General features: G+C 50.8%; 1 protein-coding gene across 3 annotated transcripts; it reads left to right on the forward strand.

Annotated features, from left to right (window-relative positions):
• Positions 1–2713: 2713 nt before the first annotated feature.
• Positions 2714–12105, forward strand: LOC103172682 (BTB/POZ domain-containing protein KCTD21). Of its 3 annotated transcripts, none has more exons than XM_007885416.2 (2): positions 2714–3054; positions 10898–12105. In XM_007885416.2, the coding sequence occupies exon 2, from the start codon at positions 10937–10939 to the stop codon at positions 11717–11719; it is 783 nt and encodes a 260-aa protein (XP_007883607.1). In that variant the 5' UTR covers positions 2714–3054; positions 10898–10936; the 3' UTR covers positions 11720–12105. The 3 variants fall into 3 exon arrangements, with proteins under 3 accessions (XP_007883607.1, XP_007883611.1, XP_007883615.1); XM_007885420.2 differs by lacking the exon at positions 2714–3054 and adding an exon at positions 3111–3174; XM_007885424.1 differs by lacking the exon at positions 2714–3054 and adding an exon at positions 8712–8840.
• Positions 12106–12946: the final 841 nt, after the last annotated feature.

Raw genomic sequence — 12946 nt, forward strand, 5'->3', positions numbered from 1 at the left:
CCAATCACACTCTCTCTAATCTCTCACACACTATCCCCTCTCAAACTCTCTGTCAATTGCTCTCTCTCAATCTCCCCTCTCTCTGTCTCTTTCTCACCCCCTCTAGACAAGAATTTCTTCTGGTATCCTGGTCAATATTCCTCAAATAAAAATTGGTCAATCATTTCATGGCTATTTGTGGGACATTACTACGTGGAATTGGACTGCCATGTTCACCCACAAAAAAAGGCCTCTGCCCTTCCGTCTTCTATCTCCTCCCCAACACACCCCACCCCCTATCCCTCCCTACCTTCGAACCAGTCTCCCACTCCTCTCTCACCACCACTATAACCTGCATGAAACCGACCACCTGCTCCTTCGACCCCATCCCTACCCCTCTCCTTACCTCCCAGCAGCAGCACCTGTGACAGGTTTATGATGTCTATGAATAGAGGGGCAAGGAGGTGGAGTTGTGGAGCTGGGAACTCCAGCAGCAGCAGGCCTGAGCATGGGGGAGGGTGGTGTAGGGGTGAGGGAAGGCAGAAAGGCACCCCTTTAAAAACAGCCATCATCACTCCTATCCTTTAAAGAAAACCTCCCTGGACTCATTCCTGCTCTCCAACCTCCAACGAGTTGTTACTTCCCAGCTTTGCTCTTTCCTTTCCCGCCACTGCCTTCATGAACCCCTCCAATCGGATAACACAGAAACAGTTCTGCTCAAAGTGACAAATGACATTCTGTCCGTCTGTGACCAGGGTTCCCTCTGCCTCCTCAACCTCCTTGACCTTTCTGCTGCCTTTGACATTGTTGATCACTCTATCCCCATCCACCACCTCTTCTCTCACCTCAACCTTCATGGTTCTGTCCTTGATTGTTTAGATCATATCTCAAACCGCTCCACTTCATCTCCAGAAATGGATTCTTCTCTAGCCCCCGCACCATCTTGGTGCGGTTTTCCTCAAGGCTCTGTCCTTGGTCCCCTCCCCTTCAATATCTATATGCTCCTTCTTGGTGACATCATCCGTAGACATGGGGTCAACTTCTGCATTCATATGGATGACACCCAACTGTACCTCTCTGCCTTCACCCTTGACTCCAGGACCACTGCTATCCTCACAGAATGTCTGTCAGACATCACGTCCTGGATGAGAGCTAACTTGCTTCAGTTGAACGTCAACAAGACCGAGGCCCTCCTGATTGGCCCTCGTCATCGCCTCCACACCTCAGGCATCACCATCCAAGGATGCACACTCTACCTTACTAAGCCAGTCTGGAACCTTGGGGTCTTATTTGACCCTCAACTATCCTTTCTAGCCCACATCTGTGCCATGATCTGCTCTGCCTTAGCCCACCTCCACAATTTTGCTCAGCTCCACCACAGTCTCACACCACAGGCTGCCAAAACCCTCATACACGCATTCATAACATCCAGGCTTGATTGTGCAAACTCCTTGCTTGTCGGCCTCCGAAACTCCTCCATCCAAAAGCTGCAGATCATCCACAACTCTGCAGCACATGTCTTCTCCCGCACAAAGCTCTGTGACCCTATCACTCCCATCCTCGCCGGACTCCACTGGCTTCCCATCACACAGAGAATACAGTTCACAATCCTGGTCCTCACCTTCAAAGCCCTCCATGGTCTCGCTCCCCCCTACCTCTGCAACTTCCGAACCCCCTACCATTCTGCCCACTCCCTCCATTCAACAGGTCTGACTTGCTTCACGTTCCCCGCCTCACCCGCCCCACCATTGGCGGGCGGGCCTTCTGCCACTCTGCCCCCACCCTCTGGAACTCCATCCCGCAGTCCCTCCGTCTCACCCCCTCCTTTGCCTTTTTCAAGACCCATCTCAAGGCCCACCTCTTTGACCGTGCTTTCAATCATCATTATTATTTTATTATTTATTACTCACTTGTATGCATTGTAACCTGCAATTTCTTATTCATATTTAATGTTTTTAGTATTTAGGCGGATTTTATTTGTTAGCTCTGCTATGGACAAATCAACTTATTTCAACCACAGTTTGTTATCAAATTCACTGTAGTTTGATTACACAAAGAATCACAGTAGGATTTGCTCCCGGAGTCGTTAAACTCAGGATAATTATTATTGCAGCTGCTGTTGTTGTTGTTGTTGAGCCATCAGATACACGACAGACATGAAGCCCGAGGGCGGGGTCTCACCACACGCATTGCCCCGCCCACAGAACTCCAAGTCACCAATCAAATCACGACGCTGATACATTAGCCCCGCCCACAACCCTTCGGTGGTGGTGGTGGTTCGGAGATTACGTGCTCACAACCTCCGGCCCAGTGTGTGCGAGTGGGTGCAGCCCCGACCCCACCCCGCACCGCCCACCCCCCGCCCACCCCCCCGCCCACCCCCGCCCCGACCCCACCCCGCACCGCCCACCCCCCGCCCACCCCCCCGCCCCGCCCACCCCCCGCCCCGACCCCACCCCGCATCGCCCACCCCCGCCCACCCCCCCCGCCCCGCCCACCCCCGCCCCGACCCCACCCCGCACCGCCACCCCACCCCCGCACCGCCCACCCCACCTCCCGCACCGCCCACCCCACCCCCCGCCCCGACCCCACCCCTCGTTGGGTGGTGTAGGGATGAGGGTGAAGGTGGTGTAGGGATGGGTGGTGGGGGATGGGTGGTGTAGGGATGAGGGTGAAGGTGGTGGAGGGATGGGTGGTATAGGGATGAGGGTGAAGGTGGTGGAAGGATGGGTGGTGTAGGGATGGGTGGTGGAGGGATGGGTATTTTCAGAGAGAGTGAGAGGAGGGAGTCTGGATGCATAACTTTAATGGTGTGTTGGTGTCCACGTTACCGCACACATTATATTTCGGAAGAACCAAGTGGTCTCATGTTTCTGGGCTTTATAACGGGTTTACCACCGTCTGATCGGAAGCGAACCACCGGCAGAGAAGCCGTGGACGACAACTCCCACAATCCTACACACAGCCCTGTGCCCTGTGCCCGGGGCTCTGGGGCCGAGCGGCGGAGCCTCGTGCGATCGGGGGTTGTGGTTCCTGTTTGAGGAGACGGGGGATCAGATCACGTCAACACTGTCGGTGAGAACTCCCAAGTCCCAGGAATCACGGGCTGTCCCCGGGAGGACCGGTCGGGTCGGGTCGGGTCGGGTCGGGGGGAGAGGATTTTGCAGAGGGCGGTGTGGGGAGGACGCTGCAGTGGTGAGGCTGGAGAGTGGTCCCGGGTCCCCGCGGTGGGGGGGGGGGAGGGGGAGGGGGACGTGTTGAGCGCTGGAGGTGATGGGGGTTGTCACTGTGGAGCAGATCCCCCACTGCGATTGCACGGAGGGGCTCTGAAGGGTTTGCGGATTGATTGGGGTCTCTCTCTCGGTGCTCCGCGAGGCCGCGGCCGCGGCTCTGCTCACCCGTGTGACGCGGTTGGCAGCGGCTTTGGAGCCCGTAATGTCCAGTGATCTTTCCAATGGGAGACCCGGTTGGGAGAAAGAAGAAAGTTTGGTGCAGCGCCTCGGCCAAGAATCAGCCACAGGCAATGCCACTCACTCACTCACTCACTCACCCACTCACTCACTCACCCACTCACTCACTCACCCACTCACTCACCCACTCACTCACTCACTCACTCACTCACTCACTCACTCACTCACTCACCCACTCACTCACTCACCCACCCACTCACTCACTCACTCACTCACTCACTCACTCACCCACCCACCCACTCACTCACTCACTCACTCACCCACTCACTCACCCACCCACCCACTCACGCACCCACTCACCCACCCACTCACTCACTCACTCACCCACTCACTCACCCACTCACCCACTCACTCACTCACTCACCCACTCACTCACCCACTCACTCACCCACTCACTCACTCACTCACTCACTCACTCACTCACCCACCCACTCACTCACTCACTCACCCACCCACTCACTCACTCACTCACTCACTCACTCACTCACCCACCCACCCACCCACCCACCCACCCACTCACTCACTCACCCACCCACCCACCCACCCACTCACTCACTCACTCACCCACCCACTCACTCACCCACCCACACACTCACTCACTCACTCACTCACTCACTCACTCACTCACTCACCCACCCACTCACTCACTCACCCACCCACTCACTCACCCACTCACCCACTCACCCACTCACTCACTCACCCACCCACTCACCCACTCACTCACCCACCCACTCACCCACTCACCCACCCACTCACTCACTCACTCACCCACTCACCCACTCACTCACTCACCCACCCACTCACTCACTCACTCACCCACCCACTCACTCACTCACTCACCCACTCACTCACCCACCCACCCACTCACTCACCCACTCACCCACCCACTCACTCACTCACTCACCCACTCACCCACTCACTCACTCACCCACTCACTCACCCACTCACTCACTCACCCACTCACTCACCCACTCACCCACCCACCCACTCACTCACTCACTCACCCACCCACCCACTCACCCACTCACTCACACACTCACTCACTCACCCACTCACTCACCCACTCACTCACTCACTCACCCACTCACTCACCCACTCACTCACCCACTCACTCACTCACACACCCACCCACTCACTCACCCACTCACTCACCCACCCACCCACTCACTCACTCACTCACTCACCCTCTCACTCACTCACTCACTCACTCACCCACTCACTCACTCACCCACTCACCCACCCACCCACTCACTCACTCACTCACTCACTCACCCACCCACCCACTCACTCACTCACTCACCCACTCACCCACCCACTCACTCACTCACTCACCCACTCACTCACCCACTCACCCACTCACTCACCCACTCACTCACTCACTCACCCACCCACTCACTCACCCACTCACTCACTCACCCACTCACTCACTCACCCACTCACTCACTCACTCACCCACTCACTCACCCACCCACTCACTCACCCACTCACCCACCCACTCACTCACTCACTCACCCACTCACCCACTCACCCACTCACTCACTCACCCACTCACTCACCCACTCACCCACCCACTCACTCACTCACTCACTCACTCACTCACCCACCCACCCACTCACCCACTCACTCACTCACCCACTCACTCACACACTCACTCACTCACCCACTCACTCACCCACTCACTCACTCACCCACTCACTCACCCACTCACTCACTCACCCACCCACTCACTCACCCACCCACCCACTCACTCACTCACTCACTCACTCACCCTCTCACTCACTCACTCACTCACTCACCCACTCACTCACCCACTCACCCACCCACCCACTCACTCACTCACTCACTCACCCACCCACCCACTCACTCACTCACTCACCCACTCACCCACCCACTCACTCACTCACTCACCCACTCACTCACCCACTCACCCACTCACTCACCCACTCACTCACCCACTCACTCACACTCACTCACTCACCCACCCACTCACTCACCCACTCACTCACACACACTCACTCACTCACCCACTCACTCACTCACTCACCCACTCACTCACTCACTCACTCACCCACTCACCCACCCACTCACTCACTCACTCACTCACTCACTCACTCACCCACTCACTCACTCACTCACTCACTCACCCACCCACCCACTCACTCACTCACTCACTCACCCACCCACTCACTCACCCACCCACTCACTCACTCACTCACTCACTCACTCACTCACTCACTCACTCACTCACTCACTCACTCACTCACTCACCCACCCACTCACTCACTCACTCACTCACTCACTCACCCACCCACTCACTCACCCACTCACCCACTCACCCACTCACTCACTCACCCACCCACTCACCCACTCACTCACCCACCCACTCACCCACTCACCCACCCACTCACTCACTCACTCACCCACTCACCCACTCACTCACTCACCCACCCACTCACTCACTCACCCACCCACTCACTCACTCACCCACTCACTCACCCACCCACCCACTCACTCACCCACTCACCCACCCACTCACTCACTCACTCACCCACTCACCCACTCACTCACTCACCCACTCACTCACCCACTCACTCACTCACCCACTCACTCACCCACTCACCCACCCACCCACTCACTCACTCACTCACTCACCCACCCACCCACTCACCCACTCACTCACACACTCACTCACTCACCCACTCACTCACCCACTCACTCACTCACCCACTCACTCACCCACTCACTCACCCACTCACTCACACACCCACTCACACTCACTCACCCACTCACTCACACTCACCCACTCACTCACGCACTCACTCACCCTCTCACTCACTCACTCACTCACTCACCCACTCACTCACTCACCCACTCACCCACCCACCCACCCACTCACTCACTCACTCACTCACCCACCCACTCACTCACTCACTCACTCACCCACTCACCCACCCACTCACTCACTCACTCACTCACCCACTCACCCACTCACTCACCCACTCACTCACTCACTCACCCACCCACTCACTCACCCACTCACTCACTCACCCACTCACTCACTCACCCACTCACTCACTCACTCACCCACTCACCCACTCACTCACTCACTCACCCACCCACTCACTCACTCACTCACTCACTCACTCACCCACCCACTCACTCACTCACTCACTCACTCACTCACCCACCCACCCACCCACTCACTCACTCACTCACTCACCCACCCACTCACTCACTCACCCACTCACTCACTCACTCACTCACCCACCCACTCACTCACTCACTCACCCACCCACCCACCCACTCACTCACCCACTCACTCACTCACTCACTCACCCACTCACTCACTCACCCACTCACTCACCCACCCACCACTCACTCACTCACTCACCCACCCACCCACTCACCCACTCACTCACTCACTCACTCACCCACCCACTCACTCACTCACTCACTCACTCACTCACTCTCACTCACTCACTCACTCACTCACCCACCCACCCACTCACTCACTCACCCACACACTCACTCACTCACTCACCCACCCACTCACTCACTCACTTACTCACTCACTCACTCACCCACCCACTCACTCACCCACTCACTCACTCACTCACTCACTCACCCACCCACTCACCCACTCACTCACTCACTCACTCACTCACCCACTCACTCACTCACCCACCCACTCACCCACTCACTCACTCACTCACCCACTCACTCACTCACCCACTCACTCACCCACTCACTCACTCACTCACCCACTCACTCACTCACCCACTCACTCACTCACCCACTCACCCACCCACTCACTCACTCACACACACCCACTCACCCACTCACCCACTCACTCACCCACCCACTCACCCACCCACTCACTCACTCACTCACCCACTCACTCACTCACCCACTCACTCACTCACCCACTCACTCACTCACCCACTCACTCACTCACCCACTCACTCACTCACTCACTCACCCACTCACTCACTCACTCCACTCACTCACTCACCCACTCACTCACCCACTCACTCACTCACCCACTCACTCACTCACCCACTCACTCACTCACCCACTCACTCACTCACCCACTCACTCACTCACTCACTCACTCACCCACTCACTCACTCACCCACTCACTCACTCACCCACTCACTCACTCACCCACTCACTCACTCACCCACTCACTCACTCACTCACTCACTCACTCACTCACTCACTCACCCACTCACTCACTCACCCACTCACTCACTCACTCACTCACTCACTCACCCACTCACCAACCCACCCACCCACTCACTCACCCACCCACCCACCCACTCACTCACTCACCCACTCACCCACTCACCCACCCACCCACCCACTCACCCACTCACCCACTCACTCACCCACCCAACCACCCACTCACCCACCCACCCACCCACTCACTCACTCACTCACCCACCCACCCACCACTCACTCACTCACCCACTCAACCACCCACCCACTCACTCACCACTCACTCACCCACCCACCCACCACTCACTCACTCACTCACTCACCCACCCACCCACCACCCACCCACTCACTCACTCACCCACCCACCACCCACCCACCCACTCACTCACCCACCCACCCCCACTCACTCACCCACCCACTCACTCACCCACTCACTCACTCACCCACCCACCACTCACTCACTCACTCACCCACTCACTCACTCACTCACTCACTCACTCACTCACTCACTCACTCACTCACCCACCCACCCACCCACTCACCCACCCACCCACCACTCACCCACCCACCCACTCACCCACTCACCCACTCACTCACCCACCCACTCACTCACTCACTCACTCACTCACCCACTCACCCACCCACCCACTCACCCACCCACCCACCCACCCACCCACTCACCCACCCACTCACTCACTCACTCACTCACTCACTCACTCACTCACTCACTCACCCACCCACCCACCCACCACTCACTCATCCACCCACCCACCCACCCACCCACTCACTCACTCACTCACTCACCCATCCACTCACTCACTCACTCACTCACTCACTCCCTCCCTCACTGTGTGGCAGCTTTTACGGGAGGGACACGGCTGTGTGCAAATGGTTTGCTGTGTGGTCCTGTGTTTAATATCATATTGAATTTGCTTTACAGTAAATCCTATGAAGCACTTTGAGAAATTCCAATGGTGCGGTCATGTGCAATATCACATTTTTGTTATTGCTCCCTGTGCTCAGTGTAACTTCCAGGTCTGGTCCCTGATGCCCGCCCAGGCACACCAACTGGTGAAGCAGCTTTTTCATGTGGTGGTTTGTCAGATGCCTTTTGGATGTCCAGGAATGCTGAGAGTCACAGGGGCTTCTCACAGCTTTAAAGTTTCATTACAAGTAATAGCAACTTCCCTAACTGAGTATTGTGGGGAAAGGCAATGATTAAATGCTGATTCCAGTATTCTGGTCTGATATCTGATTGAGGTACAGAGTAATAACAACAATAAACAAGCAAGCAGCTTGGTGCCATGTGTTGGCCTGTTTAATTACTGGCAGCCACGCGATGACACTTTTACTTCCACAGTAAAAGCAATATTGCAAGATTGTAATTTTGATAAGAACAAGTTTGCAAACGGGTTCAAAGAAGGTTGGACTCTTCTTTGGATCGTTGCAAGTTTATTGAATTCATTGCTTCGTTGAAGAAACGTTTGAGTGTAAGAAGTGCATTTTACAAGTGAAGCGCTTTATTTGTGATGACCCAGACCCAACTTTTTAGAGGGCAACTAAATTAATAGTTAAGGCAAGCTCCTTGAATTGGGATGAGAGACTACAAAATCTTTTGACATATGCAGAAACCCATCACCATGTTTAAGAATCCAAACAAAACTGAGAGTTCGATGCATCCTAGTTACACACGTACACATGGAAATTTATTGGAATGGAATGTGTGCCTAATTCTGGAGAGCACTAGGCCAGCCTAGTAAAGAGTGAAGACTTGGGGATCCGAGAGTGTGTTTTGGCAGACTGCTGGAGTTTAACCAGTTAAAACCGCATAGCTTGCCATTGAAAGCACTGTATGGTGAGTTTTCCTGCTATTTGTCCAGCTAGGTCCACCCTACCTGTTAGAGCTTTGGCCCTCCAAGAAGGATAGACTGGAATATACACATTGGAGAAGAGAAGGCTCAGGATATTGGATGGTTGAGGCCAGGATGATAGATTCTTTTAATCAAGCAGCTTGATGCTGTGATGGGAGAATGGTAGGATGGGTATTCTGGAGGGATGAGATCAGGTGGGCCAAAGTTCCTTCTTCATCCAAATCTATCTTGCGATCTTGTGAAGTATTTAAGAACATAAAGTGTTTATATAAATTGATCCATAATAATATATTTAACATAGTAAAAACAATCTTTAAGAAGATTGATGGACAGTTTAGATGCAACTACTTTACACAAAATCTGAATATGTACCACAGACGATCCAGCAGCTTGGGTCAGCAAATTCAAGAAGGAATTGGACAGCCTTTTCTTGAGCATGAGAAAGAGAGTAGTGTCTGAAGTATTTTAGTTTGAAGCTAACCAGATTGACTCTACTGTTTTTTTCTGGTCTTGTACATTCCTATATTCCTACGTCAATTTTGTTCCTTTCCTAGAACAATAAGGGAAAGACGTGGGTAGGGCTATGGATCATATCTCAAATATGTACTTTCTAGAAAGATGGGACAACACGAAAAAATATTTTGCAGCTAGTCTGTTGATCAATGCCCCCCAAATTCCTGACATTTACGTGCATTTAAAAATGCATAGCCTACCTACAACAACTTGCATTTATATAGCGCCCTTCACGTGGGGTGGCATTCCGGAGCCTACCAAGGACGTAATGCATGTTATTCATATTAAAAGAAAATGTAAATGTTTGGACAAACAAAAACTTCAACTTAATATTCAAAACCCTTTTAAATTAGAGAACTACGGTAGTAGTTTTCACAAATTACTTTTTCCCTTTTGTATAACAATTTTTACAAAAATGTTGTATTTCATTTTTTAAAAAATGGTCTCGAAAGTGTTATCTTGTTAAAGAATACTAGCATTGTTTAGTGATCAAAATTGCAGCTTTGTCCTGCAAGATTGATAAATAAAATTGAAAGTTTTACAGGTTTTGAGATTTTTACCCTTTGGATATTCAATAAATCTCTATGAAACTGTGGTTAAATTATTTACTTGAGTTGTACTCAGATTTGACACAGTGGCAGACCCAAAGATGTTTATTCTGAAGTATAGGTGCATATTGTGAGGTAGGTGGAGTGGGTGAGGGCTATCTCGCTGGAGTGAACATGGTTAGCCTTGGGAGTTAGTGAATGTTATTCTGCTTAGTGTAGAATGCTTTGATTTTGCATTAAACACAAATGTTGTTTTCCACAAACTTATTTTCCACCCTTTACTTTTTCTTTACAACAGATCATAAGGAAATAAGATACAGTTTGCTGTCAATTCAGCATGACCGATCCAATAACGTTAAATGTAGGAGGAAAACTATACACCAGTTCTCTGGCGACTTTAACACGTTATCCAGACTCAATGCTGGGTGTGATGTTCAGTGGGAAATTTCCCTCTACCAGTGATCAGCATGGTAATTTCTTCATTGATCGAGATGGGAAAATATTTCGATACATTCTAAATTTTCTACGCAGCTCAAACCTTGACCTCCCTGATGATTTCCAGGAAGTTGGTCTCCTGAAGAGAGAAGCTGATTTTTACCAGATTCAGCCATTGATAGAAGCTTTGGAGGAGAGAGAATCTGAAAATGCTAAATCGGAGAGGAATGCAATGTTTAATATTTCTCTGGATCAGAGACTGCAGACTGTTTATTTCACTGTCAAACCAGCTCCACAAATGTACAACCTCACCTCATGCAGCACAGAGATCTTTGATGCAAACATATTTTGTACATCAGCTGAATTCTTGAAACATTTGAGCTCCAAGTTCTGCTATTATGTCAATGGAAAACTTTCACCAATTGGCTACGAGAAGAAAGATCCCCACCATTTGACATTACAGTGGGTTGGACATGTGCGAGTGTTGCCTGAAGATGAATACACAAGGCAGAATTTAAAAAGGTTGTGGGTTGTGCATACAAATGAGCAAGTCAACAACTTCCAATTGTTTGTAGAAGAAGTACTAAAAACAGCAATGAGTAATGGATTCCATGTGGATTCCTTGCAACCAGATTCCTCTGACTTTATGAATTACAAGGTTCTCCGTTTAGTCCGGTATAAGTAGATTTATTTCCCGAAATGACTCCATACTAACTGGGATGCTGCAAAACAGAAAAGACCTTAATCCAGTTTTCTTTGAATGGCACTTTAGGTTAATGACTGGCAATATTTGCTAACCTTATCATCATTATTTTAAACAGTTTAGACTTGTAATCCCTATACTGCAGTTTAATTGCAATGTTAGCAACTTCTAGTTTAATTTAACTGGTTAAATTATTAATTTCCACTTTGACCATTTGCTACTACTGTTTAGATACCATTTGCGCTGGATTTGTAATGTTACTTACCACGGGCTTGGTCAAAATATACAGTCTTGATAAAGTGGTTCAGGTGATTTAACATTTCATTTTGGGAAATGTACCTTTTGATTCAGGTACATTACTAAAAGATGTAGTAATTTATGAAACAACTAACATTGAAAAATCCAATTCTCATCCGATTTACTCAGTAAAAAGAGCCATTGTCTCTCGCCAATTTTTATTGATGCAATGGACAAGAATATTTGTAATGTTCTTTATTTCACTACCGCCAAGTGCATAGAATTACATAGAATATACAGTACAGAAACAGGCTATTCGGCCCAACTGGTCTAAGCTGGCGTTTATGCCCCACACGAGCCTCCTCCTCCTGCTCTTCCTCAACTGAGCCTATCAGCATAACCTTCTATTCCTTTCACCCTCATGTACTTATCTACTTCCCCTTAAATGCTTCTATGCTATTCCCCTCAACTACTTTTGTGGTAGTAAGTTTCACATTCCCTGTGTAAAGAAGTTTCTTCTGACTTCCCTATTTGATTTATTGGTGACATTACATTTATATAGAGCCCTTCACTCAGGATGGTATCTCGGGGCATTGCACAGTTGTGGGATGGATGCAAAGAAAGGAAAAAGAGGAGGTGACCATAGGCATGGTCAAAGACATAATGGGAAAATATTGCCTTGACCATAGTGTGATCTTATTAAGGATACTGTTATTTCAATGTACCAGGTATGAATTTGAAAGGGCCTCCGTGGATTAAAAACATAAATGTAGGTGTATAGCATGCAATTTAGGTGCAGTGTGATCTGATTCTTTGTTGATTTGATAAACTTTGGAATTTAATTTTTGTAAACCAAGGTCACTAGTTATATTTTCCTTGAATTCGGTTAATATATTGTACTTTCACTGAAGACTCAGACTGGTTAACAAAGCCAATCAAGGGATTCAGGATGAATAAATTAACTTACTAACA

The sequence above is a fragment of the Callorhinchus milii genome, unplaced genomic scaffold, assembly GCF_018977255.1.
Source record: "Callorhinchus milii isolate IMCB2004 unplaced genomic scaffold, IMCB_Cmil_1.0 Scaffold4, whole genome shotgun sequence".
NCBI lineage: Eukaryota > Metazoa > Chordata > Chondrichthyes > Chimaeriformes > Callorhinchidae > Callorhinchus > Callorhinchus milii.